This window comes from Prionailurus bengalensis, chromosome X (assembly GCF_016509475.1).
Source record: "Prionailurus bengalensis isolate Pbe53 chromosome X, Fcat_Pben_1.1_paternal_pri, whole genome shotgun sequence".
Lineage (NCBI taxonomy): Eukaryota > Metazoa > Chordata > Mammalia > Carnivora > Felidae > Prionailurus > Prionailurus bengalensis.
In genome coordinates, this window is record NC_057361.1 from 128,373,568 (window position 1) to 128,395,705 (window position 22,138).

Sequence of the window (22,138 nt, forward strand, 5' to 3'; positions counted from 1 at the left end):
AGTTGAGCATAATTTTTTAAATGGAAAATAAGTTGGCAAAGGTGTGGAGAAATTGGAACCTTCAGATGTTTCTGGTCAGAATATAAAATATGGCCACTGTGGAAAACAGTTTGGTTGTTTTTCAAAAAGTTAAAAATAGAATTATCTTATGACCAAGTAATTGTATTCCTAGGTACATACCTAAAGGAATTAAAAGCATACACTCAAATATATGCATCGACATGAATATTCGTAGCAGCAGTATTCACAATAGCTATGAGATGGAAACAACCCAAATGTTCATCAACTGATGAATGAATAAGCTAAATATGGTACAGTTTTCCCTTGAACAGCATGTGGATTAAGGGTGCCAACTCCCCGTGCAGTAAAAAATTCATGTATAACTTTTGATTCCCCAAAACTTAACTCCTAATAGCCTACTATTGACAAGAAATCTTACTGATAACATAAAGTCAATTAACACATGTATATATATATATTATATACTGTATTCTTACAGTAAAGTAAGCTATGGAAAAGAAATTGTTAATAAAATCATAAGAGAAAATACATTTATAATACTGTAGTGTTTTTATAAGAAAAAAATCCTTATATAAGTATATCAACACAGTTCAAACCCATGTTGTTTAAGGGTCAACTGTATATCCATTGAAAGGAATGGATAGATTCAATGGAATATTACTCATCCATAGAAAAGGAATGAAGTGCTGAAACATGTTACAGCATGGAAGAATCTTGAAAACATTATGCTAAGTGAAAGAAGTGAAACACAAAAGGTTACCTATTATTTATTTATATGAAGTATTCAGAATAGCTAAATCCATAGAGACAGAAAATTGGTGGTTGGCATGTGCCGAAGGGAGGGAAGACTGGGGAGCAGGTATTTAATGAATATGGTGTTTTATTTTGGGGCGATGACATGTTTTGGAGCTAGTTAGGGGTTGTGGTCACACAAAATTGTGAATGTACTAAGTCCTGAATTGTTCACTTTAAAATGGTTAATTTTATGTTCTATGAATTTCATGTCAATTTTTTAAAATGGGCAAAGGACTTGAGTAGACATTTTTCCAAGGAAGATATATGAACAGCCAGTAAACACATAAAAAGCTGCCCAATGTCATCAGTCTTTAGGGAAATACAAATAAAAACCATAATGATTACATACTATTTCCTACCCAGTAGGTCAGCTATAACTTTTTAAATGGAAAATAACATGTCACCAGGACTGTGGAGAAAGTGGAACCCTGATGCATTGTTGTGGAAAAGTTTGGTGATTCCTCAACAATTTACACATAGAATTAACATATGACCTAGCAATCTACTCTTAGGTTTTTACTGAAGAATTGAAAACAAGTGTTCAAACAAAAAAACTTGTACTTGAATACTGAATAGCAGCAGTTTTCATAATAAAAATTAGAAACAGCCCACACATCCATCAACTGATAAATGGATAGAGAAAGTGTAGTGTATCCACACAATGGGAAATTTCGGTTATAAAAAGGAATGAAGTACTGATAAGTGCTGTAATATGGATGAACCCTGAATACATGCTAAGTGAAAGAAGCCTGACACAAAAAGCCACATAGTACGAAATATGCAGAATAGGCAAATCTGTAGAGACGAAAAGTAGATTAGAGAAGAGAGACAAATAGAGAATATATTTGTTCATTATCCCTGCCGTAAAAAAATCACAGGCTGGGTGCATTAAACAACAGAAATGTATTTTCTTACAGTTCTGGAGTCTAGAAGTCCAAGAGATGTTGGCAGGTTTGATTTTCTCCTTGGCTTGCAGATGGCTGGCTGCCTTCTCACTGTGTCCTCACCTGACCTTTCCTCTATGTGTACACACTCTTGGTGTCATTTTGTGTGCCCAAATTTCCCCTTCTTATCAGGGCACTGGTCAGACAGGATTAGGGCATGACTTAATGGCCATGGTTACTTTAATCACCATTTAAAGGTCTCTCTCCTAATATAGCCACATTCTGTGGTCCTGGTCATTAGGGCTTCAACATATGAGGAGGAGGGCGGGGGCACAATTTAGACCATAACAGGAAGTGACTGCTTGATAGGTATGGGCTTTCTTTTTGGGGTGATGAAAATATGGAATTAGTGGTATGGTTGCAACAACATTGTGAATGTACAAAAAGTCACTGAGTCACACATTTAAAAATGGTTAAAGTGATGAATTTTATGTTTTCTGAATTTTACCTCAATTAAAACAAAGAACAGAGCTATGTCATTGTAGTCACAGAAGTAGAGTAGAAATAATATGGTGCTGAGAAAAGTCCACTCTCTGTACTGGAAATCTTAACCAGTGCAATAATGCAACAAATACAAGGCATAGACTGGAAAGGAATAAATAAATTAATCCCTATTTGCATAGGTCATGGTTGTTTACATAGAAAACCCCAAGGAATCAAAGAAATTCCTAGAACTAATAAGTGAATGATGTCACAGAATACAGTGTGAATGGATAAAATCAATCATGTTTGTATATGCTAGTAATGTAAAATTAGAAATAAAATTTTAATGGTACCATTTATAATATTTCCAAAAATGAAATAGTTATGTATAAATTTATCAAAACATGTATCAAATGCTTATGCTGAAAACCATAAAACATTGACAATGGAAATGAAAGAAAACCTAATTAAATGTAAATACATACCATCTTTATGGATTGGAAGACTCAACATAATAAAGATTTCATTTCTCAAATTAACCTATAGATTAAGAACAATAGTAATCAAAATTTCAGCAAGATGTTTTTTTCTTTAAAGACAAATTGACTCTAAAATTTATATGGAAAAGCAAAGGAACTTACATAACTTAAACAATTTTGAAATGGAAGAATAAAGTTGGAATAATTGCACTCCCCAATTTTAAGACTTGCTATGAAGCTACAATAACTGGTACTGGTTAAGGCATAAATACCTAGATCAGTGGAACAGAATGCAGTTCAGAAATAGGCCCACAGAAGGATGGCCAATTGATGTTATACAAAACCAAAAAAGCTATTCAGTGGAGAAAGGATAGCATTTTCCACAAGTGGCATTAGACAATTAGACTACTGTCTACAAAATAATGTCAACCTAAACCTATCCAACTTGATATAAAAAGGGATCATGGGTCCAAATAGAAAACATATAAGTATGAAAGTTTTATAGGAAAAGAGAAAATCTCATGTTCGGTTTGCCAACAACTTATACATGGACCCAAAAGTATTTTCCATAAAGGAAAAATTTGATAAATGAGACTTCATCAAAGTTAAAAACCTTGCTGAGTGAAAGAAACTTTCAAGAGAATAAAAAGAGTACAGAATGAGTGAAAATATTTGCAAATCACATAGGCATAGGTATACGAGTAGGCATAGGTATACTATACGGGCAGGATACGAGTATAAAGGGATACCATGAGGGAGTTTTTTAGGGTGGTTGATGGAAAATGTATGCTCATTAAAGTGGCTCCTGGAATCTATGTGTTAAAATTCTTTGTACTCCCTACACTTTTGACTATACGACAAAAGGAAATAAAAAAGTTGTAAGTCGTTAGTACATTTGTGACAAATAATTTGAAAATCCAAAGGAAATGGGTGATTTCTTAGGAAAATATACCAAAGTTCATTTCAAAATAGGAAACATATTTCCTGCGATTATCAGACCTGAGACCAAAAATGGTGATTAAGGATCTATGATTTTAAAAGGCATCAGGTTTATGTGGATTTACAGCTGAATTCTGAGTAACCTTTGAAGGATTGATGGTTCTAATTCAATTTACACATCTTTCCAGACCATGCAGAAAGGTTAAACGCCCCCTAATTTTTTAAATAACTAGAATAGTTTTAACACCAAAACCTGATTAGAGGTAGCATAGAAAAAGGAAACTACTGGGTGCCTGGCTCAGTCAGATAAACGTCCGACTTCAGCTCAGGTCATGATCTCACAGTTCGTGGGTTCAAGCCCCACATCGGGCTCTGTGCTGACAGCTCGGAGCCTGGAGCCTGCTTCAGATTCTGTGTCTCCCTCTCTCTCTGCCTCTCCCCCACTCATTCTCTCTCTTGCTGTCTCTCAAAAATAAACAAACATTTAAAAACAAAAAGAAGAAAAAGGAAACTACTGACCACCATCACTTATAGGTGTAAAAATTCAGAATAAAATATTAACAAATCAAATATAACAGTGTTCATAGGGAATAATACAGAATGAGCAAGTTCAGTTTAATCTGGAAATACACGGTTCCTTCAGCTTCAGGAAATCTAAATGTAATGTACTTCATTATATCAACAGATTAGGGGAGAAAAACCATAGATACTGGGAAGACATTGACAAAAGTCAGGTTCTTGATGTGCCTCCTCTCATCTAATTTTCCCAACAACCATGTGCCCCCTTTTACTGATGAGGAAATGAGTTCAGAGACTGAGACTTGCTCAAATCTGGCATACAGGGCCATTCTAAATGTCACACATTAATTTTTTGCCAATCTGACAGCCTAACAGTAAATAGAGTGCCCATCTGAGTTGCCCATTCATATCCCTGGCTTCATTTTCTATAGAGTTGTTGCATTTTTTTCATGCTGATTTGCATGATTTCTTTATATGTTTTGGAAATTTCATCCTCTGTCAGGTGTGTTGCAAATATTTACCTCCAGACCTACTTTGTTATTTTATTTATGCCTTTTGTCTCTCTTCTTTAAAAGAGAGACATTATTATGGTTCCCCAAGACCATAAATATAGGGTTAAGTTTTTTGTTTTATCATTTTGGTTTCATCTGGAACTTAACTTAGTTAACCTCTTGTAGTAAGATCTCTAGTTGTCCTCACATGACACCGATTTGTGACCACAAAGTAACCTGGGGAACAGGCAGTGGCTGAGGGCATGTGGCCTTAAGCCAGCCAGCCTTGTTTGAGTCCTGAAGCCACTTTTAACTAGGTGTGTGACTTTGGGAAAATAATGTGAAGCTATGAGAGTTTATGGAGTGGGGATGGGAGAGTGGGAGCCACTGTGGCTTAGAAGTCCCGTGTCCACAATTAGGGACCCCTCCATTCTGTCCCCGTGCCAGGGACAGGGCCCAGGAACAAGAAGCGTGTACACTTGAGCTTCAGCCATGGCTCTGACTTGTACCCTCCTAATCCAGGTGTAGGAAACCACCCCGGGCATTTTATCAGAAGCCAGGCCCACTTAGTCACACACCTGATGGTCAAGCTTTCTCAGGTTTCAAGGGGAACTGAACTAAAAACCTAATCTAAGGCCATTTCCTCACCTTGAAGGAGAAAGGATTTGGGAATCCTGTTTTCACAGTACAATTTCCAGAACAAGGAGGAGACAATACATGGCAGCAAAACCAGCAACTCTATACTATAGTAGTTCTCGTTAAATCCATAATTTTTGTTGCTTTTCTCATTGGTATGGACATACGTATGAAAGTTGAATGGCAGACTCGAGTGGCAAACATCCCTGTTTTTTCGAACTCTAGCACGAATACTTCTGATGTTCTGTCAACTGTGGATGTTATGATTTTGTGGTAGACATCCTCTATTCCTTCATTAACTTAAGGAAATTTCTAGTTTGCTGAGAATTTTTAATCATGAATGTCTCTAGTTTAATCAAATGCCTGCTTGTCATGTCCTCAATTGACAATGAGGCTGTTTTCCCCTTTAGTTAGTAAAGGTAATGATTCACATGGAAAGCTTTTTTTTTCTCAAAAGAGCAATTATGCAAAAAAGGCAAAATTACATTGAAAGCTTTTTAAACAGCAAACTGTTTTCACATTCCTACTATAAGCCCCGCTTTACCATGATGTGTTGTTCTTTTGATACAAAGTAAATCCTGTTTGTTAATATTTGGCTTAAACTGTTACATCTATGTCCATAAATGAGAGTAGCCTAAAGTATTCTCGTCTTGGATTTCTCTTGTCTGGTTTTGGTTTCAGGATTATTTTATTAATTTATAAAATGAGTTGATTTTTTTCCCTTTTCTGGAAAGACAATATAGCATAATAAATAAGAACATGGCTCTGTGGCCACACGCTTTTGTTGGAATCCTGAGTTTCTACCATCTTGACTTCTAACACAGTAGGTTATTTTCTCCTGTTTTTGAATCGTTTGTAAATGGAATAATACAATGTGTACTCTTTTGTGCCTAGCTTTTTAATTATTATTTTAGAGAGAGAGTGTGTGCAAGCAGGGGACAGAGACAGAGGGAGAGAGAGAATCTTAAGCAGGCTCCACGTTCGATATGGAACCCAATGTCGGGCTCAATCCCATGACCCTAGGATCATGACCTGAGCTGAAATCAAGAGTTGGACGCTCAATCGACTGGGCCACCCAGGCATCCCTGTCTAGTTTCTTTCAACCAGTGCTGCTTATGAGGTTCATCCATGTTGTTACATGAAGCAATGCTGTGTAAGTATTCCATTGTATATCACAGTGTATTCATTCTGTTATTGGGAGAGAGTTGCAGTTTTTAAAAGGCTCTTACCATTTGTACTGCTATGTATTGGCATTTCTGTCGGGTGCATACTAAGGAGTGGAACATATACGTATATGTTCAGCTTTAACAAATAACACCAACAGTTTCCCAAAGTCTCACTCCCAACAACAATGTTGGAGAGTTGCTTTTTCCACATCCCTGCCAATAGTTGGTACTGTGTGTCTTATTTATTTTTGCCATTCTGGTGAGTGCATAGTAGTGTTGCTTTAGTAGTGGCTTTAGTTTGCATTTTGTTGACCACTAATAAAGTTGAAAACCTTTCCACACATTTTATAGCATTTATACATGGATACAGTCCTTCAGTTATATGTGGATAGATTCCTTGGGTTAAGCCCTATGTTCATAGCCACAAAATTAAAGTCAAACAATCAGAATGTTTTTATTTAGGTTCATAATGGGTATATAAAAATTTATTAGGTTGTATCAGTCAAAATTACATTTGGTTGGCAACTAAGCACAAACTGCAAAAATAGTACCTTAAGTAAAGTTAAATTCTCCATCACAGAAGTAAACAGATAGACACTAAATGGTTGTTACTAGGGGCAACAGGCATCTTCTGTCTTGTTGCTCCATTTTACAGGGTCTCCAAATAGCCCAAGAAGGATGATAAGCTTTCAGGCTTACCATGATACTCTAAACATCAAATGGAAGGAAGTTTTAAAAAAAGATCCCCTTCTTTTTAAGGAATCTTCTAGGTAGTACATATAACTTTTTTTTGTAAATGAGGCCTTTTGTGTACTAAGAAAGAGGATATTTAGAGCAGTTGCTTTTATACAGGATGTGTTGGAGGCAAATCAAGAAGTAAAAGCTGCAGTCCCTGCTGCTACATAGATTCTCACACGCACTGAGTAGTAAAGACTGCTGCAGAATTCAACCAGAAACTGTAAGGAATAAACATTGTGATAGGAAATATCAGGGATGTAGGAATTCATGAAAGGAAAAGGACAACCTAGACAGAAATGGAGAAAATATAACCCAGGAGCAGAATAAACATTCAATGAATGAATGACTACATAATTGAAAGAATAAATGAACATTCTGTTCATCCCTTTTTTCAGTTGAGAACAGCTTAAAGTTACACAATACTGTGAGGGAGTTACTTTAATGTTTAATTGCTTATAATGATGGGTTTCACTTTGGGGGCTTAGTTCAAATACACACACACACACACACACACACATATATGTAATCAGTTGTATACTTTGCATTAATAAACATCCTTTTTGAGTGGCACCAGGGTGGCTCAGTCGGTTGAGCGTCCAATGTCGGCTCAGGTCATGATCTTGCGGTTCGTGAGTTTGAGCCCCATGTTGGGCTCTGTGCTGACAGCTCAGAGCCTGGCGCCTGCTTCGGATTCTGTCTGTCCCCCCGCCACCCCCCACCTCCAAAACTAAATATTAAAAAAAGAATTCCTTTTTAAAAGAGACAAAACACATCCTCTTTGAAATCTGTACTCCTATCTTTCTCAAAAGGAATAAAAGTGGGATGTCCCCAGTTATCTTAAGGATCTTATAAGCCGTTAATTAATGGCTTATAAATGTCCCAGTTACACCAGATCCTCCCTCCCCTAAATGCAACATGCCTGAAGCCTATAGGTATTGCATATCTAGAGATAAAGCCAACCTCCCACCATACAGAAACATGATAATGAAAAAATAACCTTAAAAACAACACCCATTCATCTTTGTGATATATCCATGAGGGAAGCTACTGCAAGAAAAGAATACTACAGGTGAATATCCCTAATGAACAGGGATACAAAAATATTTTTTAAGCTTATTTTTATCTATTTTGAGAAAGAGATAGCAAATGGGGGAGGGACAGAGACAGAGGGAGACAGAATCCCAGGCAGGCTCCACACTGCCAGTGCAGACCCTGATGCAAGGTTCAAGCTCACGAACTGTAAGATCATGACCTGAGCCGAAACCACAAGTCAGACACTTAATGGACTGAGCTATCTAGGTGCCCTGGGATGCAAAATTCTTTAATAAAATACCATCAAACTGAATTCAACAGCACATTAAAAGGGTTATACACCATTAACAAGTGTACAAGTGTGATTTATCCCTAGGATATAAGGATGTTTCAACATATGCAAATAAATCAATTTGGTATAACATATTAACAGAATGAAAGATTAAAACCACATGACCACCTCAATTGATGGTGAAAAAGCATTAAAAATCACCAAAATAGGTAGAGAAGGAACTTAATACGATAAAGGCCACACATGAAAAGCCCACAGCTGATATGATAATCAATGGGGGGAAAATTGAAAGCTTTACCTCTAAGATTCAGTGCAAAGGCAAAGATGTCCACTCTTGCCACTTGTATTCAACATAGTACTGGATGTGTTGGAGCAATCATATAAGAGAAAGAAAAGGCATCCAAGTCAGGAGTAAAATTTATCTTGGATTACAGATGACATGATCACATATGTCGAAAATGCTAAAGACTCAACAACAACAACAAAAACTGATTAGGAATAATAAACTCCATAAAGTTGCAGAATACAAAACCAATATATAAAAATCAGTTGAATTTCTAAACACAAACCACAAACTATCCAAAAATGGAATTAAGAATACAATCCCCCCCCCCCAAAAAAAGAATACAATCCCATTCATGATACCAACAAAAAGAATAAAATACTTGGGGATAAGCTTAACCAAAGTCAATTTCAGTACACTGAAAATTATAAAAACATTAATGAAGGAAATTAAAGACACAGGTAAATGGAAAGACATGCCATGTTCATGGATTGGAGGAATTAATATTGTTAAATGTCCATACTACTGAAAGTGATCTAAAGAGTCAGTGCATTCTCTATTAAAATCCTAATGGGATTTTTTACAGAAATAGAAAAAAAACAGCCTAAAATCATATGGAATCACAAAAGACCCCAAATAGCTAAAGCAATCCTGAACAAGAATGAAGGTGGAGGCATCACACTTAGTGATCTGTAAATACATTACAAAGTTACTGTAATCAAAAAGTATGATACTGATATAAAAATTGACTTCTAGACCAATGGAACAGAATTGAAGGCCCAGAAATAAATCCACACATCTATGGTTGGCTGATCTTCAAGAAGCGTGCCAAGAATACACAATAAAATGAAAAATGATCTTTGAAAAACTGGATATCCACATGTAGAAAAATGAAATTGGAACCTTCATACCATATAGAAAAATTAGCTCAAAATGGATTAAAGACTTAAACGCAAGACCTAGAAACATTAACTACTAGGATAAAATTTAGGAAAAAAGATTTTTGAGTTAGAACTTGGTAATGATTTTTTTGGATATGGCAACAAAAGCAAAAATAGACAACTGGGATTTCATCAAACTGGAAGTTTCTGCCCAGTAAAGGAAACGGTCGACAGAGTGAAATGGAAGCCTGAAATGGGAGATTAGGGGTTAATAACTAAAACATATAAGGAACTTGATAACAACAACTCGACCCAATTAAACATGCAAAGGACTTGACATTTCTCAAAAGAAGACCTACAAATGGCCAACAGGAATTTGAAAAGGTGCTCAATGTCACTAATTATCAAGGGTATATATATATTATCAAGGATGTATACACACACACACACACACACACACACACACACACATATACAATGACTATGATTGAGCATTAATGTAGAAGGAAAATCTTAACATTTTCAACATGAATGAACCTGGAGGACATTATGCTAAGGGAAATAAGCCAGACACAGGAAGATAGATACTGAATCATCTCACATATATGGAACTAAAATAGTCCAGTCCTAGCAGCAGAGAGTATAGAGTAGAATGGTGGTGGCCAGGGCTAAGAGGTGGGGGAAATGGGGAGATGTTGGTAAAAGGGTACAAAGTTTCAGTTATGCAAGATAAATTCTGGAGAGCTAATGTACAGCAATGTGACTATAGTTAACAATATTATGTACGTGAAATTTGGTAAGAGAGTAACTCTTGTGTTCTCATCTCACCCACAATTGAACCTCTTTTTAAAATTATTTATTTAATTTATTTAATATATTTTTTTCACAATGATACCTCAATAAAACTGTTCATTGAAGTACAAAGCACTGCTTTCCTCTGAACTTCTGAATGACTTAATTTGAAACATTTTAAGTATTAAGAACAAACTTATTTTTGTAGGATGGTGAAAATTAGTGGTCTAAAAAAATTGTCGGAGGGAAAACTTTTTAGCTGGAAATTATCCTCCATGTTAGTTACAGCAGTTTCAGAATGTGTTTGCCATTGTGTTCTCAGTAAATGGTGCTTCTCCTGTAAAGGAGAAGTGCTACTATAATGGGAAAAAAAGAGAAGAATTGAATTCTCAGTCACTAGAGCCTAAAGTGCTTTGAAAGATCACTGAGTGTCTTTCTTAAATTTGAGTCTGTGGAAGTAAAGTGACTTATCCAAGACCATGCAGCTGGGCAAGTGCAGGGCCAAAGCTTACCCTTGTGTCTCCTGAGAATGTCAAGGCCCAAATCTATCTAAATTAAGAAGGCACTGATGAGGTCATCAAAATCATCAATAGAAGCACTGCTTCTGCACTCATAGAAACAGGCTTTTTAATGTTTATTTACTTATTTTGAGAGAGAGAAAGTGAGCGAGAGTAGGGGAGAAGCAGAGGGAGAGAGAGAATCCTGAGCAGGCTCCATGCTGTCAGCAGATGAGGGGCTTAGTCTCACAAACTGGGAGATCATGACCTGAGCAGAAATCAAGAGTCAGGCGCTTAGCCAACTAAGCCCCCCAGGCACCCCTAGAAGTAAAGTTTGGGCTAGAAGCAGATGATCCTTCTCTTCCTTTGTTTGAATTCCTGAGCCTTATCCTTGTCTTATCTTACTCTCCTTTAAAATTTTTGCTTCTGACTTTATTGGGTTACAAATGATCTAGAACATACATATAAATCAAGTTTAGGGCTAGAATGTCATCACACATAAAATAACGGAGACACCAATGAACAATGAAAATTATGGCGCCCATTGAGTGTTCTGGGGGTTTTTAACCACCTTAATCTTTAAGACCTTATTTTAGCTGCACAGTGCTATTTTTTTTCCTTGCTTGTTTGTTCATTGTTCATTTTTAAAACTGCTTTTTCAAGGCATAATTGATATATACACAACTGTACATATTTAATGAATACAATTTGATGAGTTTGGACATATGTAAATAGATGTCATACCATCACTGTAATCAAGGTAATGGACACATCCAGTACCTCCAAAGTTTCCTTGTGTCCTTTGTGGGGTTTTTTTTTTTGATTCGTTTTAATTTTGTTTTTCTGGTAAGAAGAGAACATGAGATCTACCCTCTTAACAGAGTTTGAAGCGCACTGTACCTTATTGTTAACTACAGGCAAATCTTTAGAACTTATTCATGTAGCATAACTGAAGCTTTATGCCCCTTGAATAACAACCCCCCCCCTTATCCCTACCCCCGTCCCCTGGCAACCACTATTGTATTCTCTGCTTCTAGGAGTTTGACTGTTTTTAAAAATATGTTTAACTTTCTTTGTAGCATTTATCCCTAACACAAATTAGTCATTCATTTATTTACAGTCTCTTCCCTCCATTACACTGTTATCTCCATAATTGTGGGGATCTAGTCCATGTTGTTCACTAGTGCTTAGAGCAGGGCCTGCCACATCATAGCCATTCAGTAACTCTCTCTTGAGTGGTTGATTGTGTGATTTGTTTCTTTAAGTATGTCCCCTTTTCCATCGCTGATGCTGTTTACTTGTGTTTTCTCTTTTTTCTTGCTTGTGTTGCCAGAGGCTTATCTATTTTGTTGTTTTTTTTCAAAGGTCCAGCTTTATGTTCTCTAGATCAATTCAGTTTCTTAGCTTTTCAAAAAACTTCCACTTTTCTCTTCATTAATTTCTTCCTTCTATTTCATGTACATTTTATTGTTGCTGTGTTGTTCTTATTATTTTTATCCTCAATTCATGAGGTGAAAAGTAGGCTCATTTTCTATCTCCCTTGTTTTCTCATAAATACTTCTAAGGCTATACGTATTCCTCCTCACTGTGGCCTCATTCCAGAGGTTTTGATGTGTGGTAGTTACAATGGCTTTTGTTTGTTGGTTTTTTTACTTCTGATTTGTGTTTCCAGTCGTTATTTTCTCTTCAACCTAAGAGTTATTTAGAAGTGCATTTAAAAATTTCCAGATTTGTCAGTTTAGGAGGTTTTTTGTTTTTTTGTTTTTTTGTTTTTGCTATTACTTTAATTTTTAACACATTATTATAACTGTGGCCTGTGTGATATTGGCTTTATGGAAATTTTGTGATATTTCCTTTGTTACCTAGAAAAGAGGTTCACAGATGACAGCCTGTAGGCCACATGGGCCTGGTGCCTATTTTGTAAATTAAGTTTTATCGGAACACAGCTACACTCATTTGTTTACTGGTTACAACTGCACTGCTGAGTGGTTGGGATAGAGACTCTGTGGCCTATGCAGCTTAAAAAATTTACTATCTGGACTTGTCATAAAAAGTTTGCTGGACTGCTAACTTAAAACATGGCCAATTTTTGTGACTTTTTCATAGGGATCAAAAAATACGTGTATTGTCTTTTGGGTCTCAGTCCCTTATATCCTTGTTAGAATAAGCTGGTTAAGTTATGTTGTAGTGATCCTTATATCCTTTCTCATAGTTTGTGCTTTTGATTATACATATCTGAGACAGATGTATATAAATTTCCCATCCACTTGTATATTTTAGTCAGGGTTAGCTTTAGGTATTTTGAGGCTGTGTTGTTATTGCATAAAGAGCATATAAAGGTTCATAACTATTATATGATCCTGTTGTGTTTTCCTTCATAAAATATGTAATAGCCTTCTTTGCCCATTTGTGCATTTATTTATGCATGCTTTCTAGAGAATATTATTGTTCCTGTCAGGTTTAGGTTGAACTAAATCTTTTAGGGAAATAATAAATAACAGTTTAAACAAGAAAGATTATTTATTTCTTGAGTAGAAGTCTGGACATAAGTATTCCAGGGCTCTATGATGTCATCAGGGACCCAGGCTCCTACCTTCTGCTTCACCATCTTGGTATATGGTTTCCATCCTAAGGTCCCCTCATGGTCCACGAGACTTCTGGAGTTCCAGCCAGCACATCTCCATTGAGGGCCAGAAGGAAGAGGAAAGGTAGGAGGGCAAAAAGGGGCCCATCCTAGCTCAGCCAATTTCTAATAAGTGACCTCAGAAGTCCCAGAAAACAATTCCATCTCCTTCTCATTGGCAGAACTTAGTGAAGCAGTCACACCTAAGCTACCAGGGAGGCCCATCAGGTAACTTTGCCTTGGCTAAAAATGGGCATTCTGTTACCAAGGAGGAAGGTGACACTGGACATTTTGGATTAGTCAGTCAGCAGTCTCTGCCACTGCCTGTTGCATGTTGTAGTTCTTGTTACTAGCATTTTCCTTTTATAACTTTTATTGTCAACCTTCCTCAGTTATTTTGTTTCAGGTATGTTCCTTATAAATAGAATATAGCAAGATCTTGAGTTACTTGGTTTTAAACAATGAGAGCATCTGTCTGTTAATAGGTGAGTGTAATGCATTCACTTTATTATCGTGGCTGATACATGTGGCAGTGTTCCTGCAATTACATTTTTGTCTTCTGTTTGCCATGCTTTCTGTTTAATTCTTTTTATGTTTCCTACCATTTGTGACACTGAGTGAGTTTTCTGTTTTTTCTGTTTTAGAAGTTGTATTGACTGCTTTGATTCTTTTAGTTATTACTCTTAATGTTTTTTAACATTCGTTTTTTAAAATAATTTCAAATTTACGGAGAAGTTGCAAGAATAGTACAAAGGATTCCTGTGTACCCTTTACACAGATTCCTCAAATATCAAAATTTTATCATATTTCATTATTATTTTTTTTCTTTATACCTATGGGTGGTTTTTCCTGAACCATGTGAGAGCTAAGTTACACACATGATTGACATTTCCTAAAGAACTGGTACATTTTCTTACATAAAAAAAAAATAAAATAGTTTCAGGACATTAAACTTCATACAATACTATTACCTAATCCACAGATAGTATTCAAATTTTACCAGTTTTCCTAATAACATTCCTTATAGCAGGAAAAGACCACTTTATTTTGGTCCAGATGCAGCTTCACACACTGCATGTAATTATCATGACCTGGAGTCTCCTTTGGTCGGAAACAATTCTTTTGCCTTCTGTGAACATTGTATTTTTGAAGATTGTAGGCCAGTTATTTTGGAAAATGTCCCTCATTTTGGGTTTGTTTACATTTTATCAAAATAAACTTCAGATTAAGCACTTTTGGCAATAACACCACAGAAGGGATGTTGTCTTCTTCTCAGTGATTTGTATCAAGAGGCACATGCTATCAATTTGTGCCATTATTGGTGGTTTCAACTTTGACCAGATGCTTAAGGTAGTGTCTATGAGGCTTTTCCACTATAAGGTTACTATTCTTCCCTTTGAAATGAGTAAGTGTATTGTGGGGACTTTTACCATTCATCAATGATTCTTTCCTAAATTATTTATTACTAAGATGGTTCTCAAAAGCAATGTTCTAATTCCATCATTCCTTTTACATTTACCAGATGGCATTCTACTCTCAGGAAGGGCTTTCCCTGCCCATCTGTTTATTTAATCATTTATTTATTAAAAAATTTTTGTTTTTTAATTTTTTTAACGTTTATTTATTTTTGAGACAGAGAGAGACAGAGCATGAACGGGGGGGGGGGGCAGAGAGAGAGGGAGACACAGAATCGGAAGCAGGCTCCAGGCTCTGAGCCGTCAGCCCAGAGCCTGACGCGGGGCTCGAACTCACGGACCGTGAGATCGTGACCTGAGCTGAAGTCGGACGCTTAACCGACTGAGCCACCCAGGCGCCCCTATTTATTAAAAAATTTTTAAGGCTTATTTATTTTAGAGAGGGAGAGTATGTGCATGTGCGTGCAAGCAGGGGAGAGGCAGACAGAGGTGGACAGAAAAGTGGGCTCTGCGCTGACAGCAGAGAGCCCGATGCAGAGCTCAAACTCACAAACCATGAGATCATGACCTAAGCCGAAGTCAGGCGCTTAGCCGGCTGAGCCACCCAGGCGTCCCTCATTTATTTATTTATATTCATGTGTGTATCTGTATTCTTTATTTTATTCAATGGGTTCTAATCCATTATTATCATTAGCTATTTTGAGGCACACATTGTTTCAGAATCAACCAGTGGAAGCTCCTCCCATGTTCTTTTGCCATATTCTTATTCTTTGAGTACTACTTGATTTTCTGGCACAAGAAGATGTTCCACCTTCCTCTTGTTCTTTCCCGGATTCAGCTCTGGATTCAGCATTCCTCCAAGGAGCCCGGGTTCCTTTTATTTTTTAACAGCTTTATTGACGTATAATTGACATACAATAAACTACACACATTTAAAGTATATAATTTGCCAATTTGCCAATAAATTATATTTAAAAAATAAAATGATGTAAAGATCAAAAAAGCAAAAAAGTATATAATTTGATAAGTTTTCACATGTGCACACTTGTTTATACCATCACCACAATCAAGATAATGAAAATATCCATCACCCTCAAAATGTTCTTCGGGTCCCTTTGTAATTCCTCCCTCTCATCACTCCCTGTCCCTCCTCCAACCCCAGGAAACCCTGATCTGTGGTCACTATAGAGTAGTCTGCATTTTCTATGGGAAAATATACATATGTATAGAATCATAGAATATGTACTCTTTTTTGTCTGTCTCATTTCATACACCAGAATTATTTTAGGATTCATCCATGTTATAGCATGTATCAATAGTTTACACCTTTTATTACAGAAAAGTATTAAATTATATAAATAGTAGCACAATTTGTTTATCCCTTTGCTTGCTGATAGATATTTGAGTTAATTGCAGTCTTGGTTTACTACAAATAAAGCTACTTTGAACTTCTGTGTACAAGTCTTTGTGTGGATATGTGCTTTCTCTTCCCTTAGGGAGATACTTAGGAGCACACTGGCTGAATTATATGGTACATGCATATTTAACTTTCTAAGAAATTGCTAGACTATTTTCCAAAACAACCTGCTTATATTTTTGACTGGGATTATATTGAATATTGATCATTTTGGGGAGAATTGACACCTTAATAATATTGAGTGTTCCAATCTATGAACATGGCATATGTCTCCGCTTATTTTAGGTCTTTAATTTTCTCAACAATGCTTTGTAGGTTTCAGCATACAAGTCTTGCATATCTTTTGTCAGATTTATCCGTACACATTTCATATCTTTATCCTATTGTAAATACTATTGTTTTAATTTCAATTTCCTATTCTTCATTGCTACTATATAAAAATACAATTGATTTTGTATATTGACTTTATATCCTACCTTGCTAAACTTATTTGTTAATTTTAGTACCCTATTTGAACAGTCCATTGGATTACCCACATAGATTTTCATCTGTGAATAAAGGCAGTTTTTACTTCTTCCTTTCTAATCTAGATGCCTTCTGTTTATTTTTCTTACCTTACTGTACTCATTGGAACCTCTAATAAACTGCTGAATACAACTGGTGAGAGCAGTCATGGTAGCTCTGTTCCTGATCTTTGGGGAAATCATTCAGTCTTCTACTGTTAAGTATGATGTTACCTGAAGGTTTTTTTCCCTTACTGATTTGAGGAGGTTTCCTTCTATTCCTAGTTTATTGAGAGTTCTCTTTTTCTTCAGTAATAAATGTTGCATTTTATCCAATGCCTATTTGTATCTATAGTGGTTTTCTTTTTTAGTCTGTTAATATTGATGAATTACATTGACTGATTGTTTTGATTGCTAAACCAACTTCGCATTCCTGGGAAAAACTCCATCATTTGTGATGAATGATCCATTTTATGTACTGCTAGATTTGATTTGCTAAAATTTTGTTCACAATTTTACATACATGAGAGATATTAGTTTGTAGTTTTCTTGTAGAGTCTTTCTCTGGCTTTGGCAGCAGAGAAATCCTGACTTCAGAAGGAGAGTTCAGCAGTATTGCCTGCTTTTCAATTTAATGCAAGAGTTTTTGTAGAATTGATATTCTTTCTTCATTTTTAGTAGAATTCACCAGTCAAACCTTCTGGGCCTGGAGTATTCACTGTGGGAAGATTTTTAACTACCAATTTGATTTATTTAATAGATATAGGGCTATTCAGATTATATAGTTCTTCTTGAATAAGGTTTGGTAATTTGTGTCTTTCAAAGGACTTATTTCATCTAAGTGGTTGAATTTATTGGTATAAAGTTGTTATGATAATATCTTTTATTGGTTATTATCTGTAAAATCATAGTAATGTCTCTCTCATTACTATATTGGTAATTTGTTTCTTTTTTCTGATAAATCTGGCTAGAAGTGCAATAATTTTACTGGATATGTCAAAGAATAACCTTTGGTTTCATTGGTTTTCTCTGTTTTTCTGTGTACTGTTCCATTTATGTCAACTCTGATATGTTATTTCCTTATTTTTGCTTACTTTTTTTTTTTTTTAATTGAGAGAGAAAGTGCAAGTAAGCGAGGGTGGAGTAAGAGAGGGAGAGGGAGAGAATCACATGAGGGGCAGAGAGAGAGAGAGAAAGAAAAGTGAAGCTCATGTTCACCCAAAGCAGGGCTCAAACTCACCTGATGCAGGACTCGGACACACATACTGCAAGATCATGACCTGAGCTGAAGTTAGATGCTTAACCAGCTGAGCCACGGGCACCTTCTTTTCACTTACTTTGAGCTTCACTTGTTCTTTTTTCTATTTTTTTAAGGTGGATGGAAGCTGAGTTTATTTGAGATCTATTTTCTTTTTTTCTATATAAATTTGTGTAAATTTCCAAGTATTCCTTTAGTTGTATCCCACAAATCTTACTGTGTTTTCATTTTTATTCAGTTAAAAACATTTTGTATTTTTCCTTTTTGACTTCCTGATTAATCCACAGGTTATTTATTTAGGTAGTTTTCTGTTTTATTGAGATATAAACAGCAGAACATTGTATAAGTTTCAGGTATAGAGCATAATGATTTGATACATGTAAATATTGCAAAATAATTGGCACAAGTTCAGTTAACATTGGCCACCTTGCATAGTTACAAATTGTTTCTTTTGTATGTGTGATGAGAACTTTTAAGATGTACTCTCTTAGTAACTTTCAAACATATAATACAGTATCGTTTTTGTTTGTTTTAGAGAACGAGAGAGAGAGAGAGAGAGAGAGAGAGAGAGAGCGAGCAAGTGGGGAAGAGGGGCGGAGGGAGAGAGGAGAGAGGGAAAATCCCAAGCAGGCTCTAGCTGTCAGTGCAGAGTCTGATGTGGGGCTTGATCCAATGAACTGTGGGATCATGACCTGAGCCAAAATCAAGAGTCCGACACTCAACTGACTGAGCCACCCAGGTGCCCCTATGATACAGTATTGCTAACTGTAGTCATCATGTTCCACATTACATCCCCAGGACTTATTTATCTCATAATTAGATGAACTTGTCTATTAAAGAAAATGGTTTTAAAATTAGATACTAAAGTCAAAACCAACTCTATGCGCCAAACAAGAGTCAAACAAAATACAAAGATTCAGGAAGGCTAAAACTAAAGGTATGTGGGAACAGTAATACAGCGGGGCTGCAGTCATAGCCAGAGCAGGACCAAGGCAAGGAAGTCCACTATTGCACAATTTCTTCTCTTTTTTTTCTTTTTTTGGCATATTTTCAGTGAGATTTTTTTCCTTATTTTATTTTTTCAAGTTTTTATTTAAATTCCAGTTATTTAACATGCAGTATAATATTAGTTTCAGGTGTGCAATACAGTGATTCAACACTTCTGTACAACACCTGGTGCTCATCACCACAAGTGCACCCCGTGATCCCCTTCTCCTATTTTACCATTCCCCACCCATCTCTTCTGGTGACCATCAGTTCCTTTTCTATAGTTAAGAATCTGTTTCTTGGTTTCTCTCTTTTTTTCCCTTTCCTCATTTGTTTCTTAAATTCCACATATGAGTGAAATCATATGGTATTTGTCTTTCTCTGACTGACTTATTTAGCTTAGCATTATACTCTCTAGCTCCATCCATGTCATTGCACATGGCAAGATTTCATTCTTTTTTTATGGTCAAGTAATATTCCATTGTTTGTATATGTGTGTGTGTGTATGTGTGTATATACATATATATACACACATATACACATACAACACACACACACACACATACCATTTCTTCTTCATTCATCAGTTAATGGACACTTGGGCTCTTTCTATATTTTGGCTATTGTAGATAATGCTGCTGTAAACATTGGAGTCATGACGCCCTTTGTATTTGTATGTTTGTATTCATTGGGTGAACACTTAGTAGTGCAATTGGTAGATAATAAAGTAGTTCTAATTTGTAACTTTTTGAGGAACCTCCATACTGCTTTCCACAGTGGAGGCACCAGTTTGTATTCCCACCAACAGTACAAGAGGGTTCCTCTTTCTCCACATCCTTGCCAACACCTATTGTTTCTTGTGTTGTTGATTTTAGCCCTTCTGACAGATGTGAGATGATATCTCATTGTAGTTGCGATTTGTATTTCCCTGATGATCAGTGATGTTGAGCATCTTTTCACGTGTCTGTTGGCCATCTGGATGTCTTCTTTGGAAAATGTGTATTCATGTCTTCTGCCCATTTTTAATTGGATTATTCATTTATTGGGTGTTGAGTTTTATAAGTTCTTTATATTTTAGATACTAATCCTTTATCACATATGTCATTTGCAAATATCTTCTCCCATTCCATAGGTCGCCTTTTAGTTTTGTTAATTGTTTCCTTTGCTGTGCAGAAGTATTTTAGTTTCATGAAGTCCTAATAGTTTATTTTTGCTTTAGTCTCCCTTGCCTCAGGGGACATATCTAGTAAGAAGTTGCTATGGCTGATGTCAAAGAAGTTACTGCCTGTGTTCTCTAGGATTTTGATGGTTTCCTGTCTCACATTTAGGTCTTTCATCCATTTTGAATTTATTTTTGTGTATGGTGTGAGAAAGTGGTCCAGGTTCATTCTTCTGCATGTTGCTGCCCAATTTTCCCAACACCAGTTGTTGAAGTGACTGTCTTTTTTCCATTGGATATTCTTTCTTGCTTTGTCAAAGATTAATTGACCATATAGTTGTCAGTTCATATCTGGGTTTTATGTTCTGTTATATTGATCTATGTGTCTATTTTTTTGCCAGTACCTTATTGTCTTAATCACTACAGCTTTGTGATATAACTTGAAGTCTGGAATTGTGATGCCTCCAGCTTTGCTTTTCTTTTTCAAGGTTGCTTTGGTTATTTGTGGTCTTTTGTGGTTCCATACAAATTTTAGGATGGTTTGTTCTAGCTCTGTGAAAAATGCTATTGGTATTTTGGTAAAGATTGCATGAAATGTGTAGATTGCTTTGGGTATTATAGACATTTTAACAGTATTCTTCTTATCCATAAGTGTGGAATGTCTTTTCAGGTCTTTGTGATATCTTCAGTTTCTTTCATCAGTGTTTTATAGTTTTCAGAGTACAGGTCTTTCACCTCTTTGATTAGGCTAGGCTTATTCCTAGGTATCTTATTATTATTGGTGTAATTGTAAATGGTATTGATTCTGGGGTGCCTGGGTGCCTCAGTCGGTTGAGCATTCAACTCTTGATTTTGGCTCAGATCATGATCCCAGGGTTGTGGGATCAAGTCCTGCATTGGGCTTCATGCTCAGCGTGGAACCTACTTGGAATTCTCTTTCACTCTCCCTCTGCTCCTTTTTACCACTTGTGTGCTCCCCTCTCTCTAAGAAATAGATAGATAGGTAGATAGATAGATAGATAGATAGATAGGATTGATTCCTTAATTACTCTTTCTGCTACTTCATTATTGGTGCATAGAAATGTAACAGATTTTTGTACGTTGATTTTGTATCCTGTGACTTCACTGAATTCGTATATCAGTTCTAGCACTTTTCTGGTGGAGTCTTTCGGGTTTTCTATATAGAGTGTCATGTTGTCTGCAAATAGTGAAAGTTTTATTTCTTCCTTGCCAAATTGGGTGCCTTTTATTTCTTTGTGTTGTTTTAGTGCAATGGCTAGGAATTCTGGTACTATGTTAAATAGCAGTGGTGAGGGTGGACATCCCTGTCTTGTTCCTGACCATAGAAGAAAGCTCTCAGGTTTTCCCATTGAGGATGATATTATATGTGGGTTTTTTCTTATATGGCCTTTATTATGTTGAGGTATGTTTCCTCTAAACCTAATTTTTTGAGGGTTTTCATCATCAATGGATGTTGTACTTTGTCAGATGCTTTTTGTGCATCTATTGAAATGATCATGTGGTTGTTATCCTTTCTGTTACTAATGTGGTGTATCATGTTGATAGATTTGTGAATATTGAACCACCCTTGCAGCCCAGGAATATATCCCACTTGATCGTGATGAATGATTTTTTAATGTAGTGTTGGATTTGGTTTGCTAATATTTTATTGAGAAGTTTTGCATCTATATTCATTATCATTCTTTTTTTTAAATATAATTCATTGTCAAATTAGCTATCATACAGTGTATACAGTGTGCTCTTGGCTTTGGGAGTAGATTCCCATGATTCATCGCTTACATACAACACCCAGTGCTTATCCCAACAAGTGCCCTCCCCAATGCCCAA

At 36.1% G+C, this 22,138-nt stretch overlaps 1 protein-coding gene across 4 annotated transcripts in view; it reads left to right on the forward strand.

The window, feature by feature from the left end:
• The window catches only part of BRCC3 (BRCA1/BRCA2-containing complex subunit 3), a 63,702-nt gene that overhangs the window by 24,322 nt on the left and 17,242 nt on the right, over window positions 1-22,138 (forward strand). For 3 of the 4 annotated variants that reach the window (XM_043571342.1, XM_043571341.1, XM_043571343.1), the window contains one exon: window positions 13,562-13,636. The exons of the other annotated variant lie outside the window; for it this stretch is intronic. In XM_043571342.1, the coding sequence (XP_043427277.1) occupies window positions 13,562-13,636 (75 nt within the window). The remainder of the gene's footprint in view (window positions 1-13,561; window positions 13,637-22,138) is intronic. 4 annotated transcript variants of the gene reach the window in all.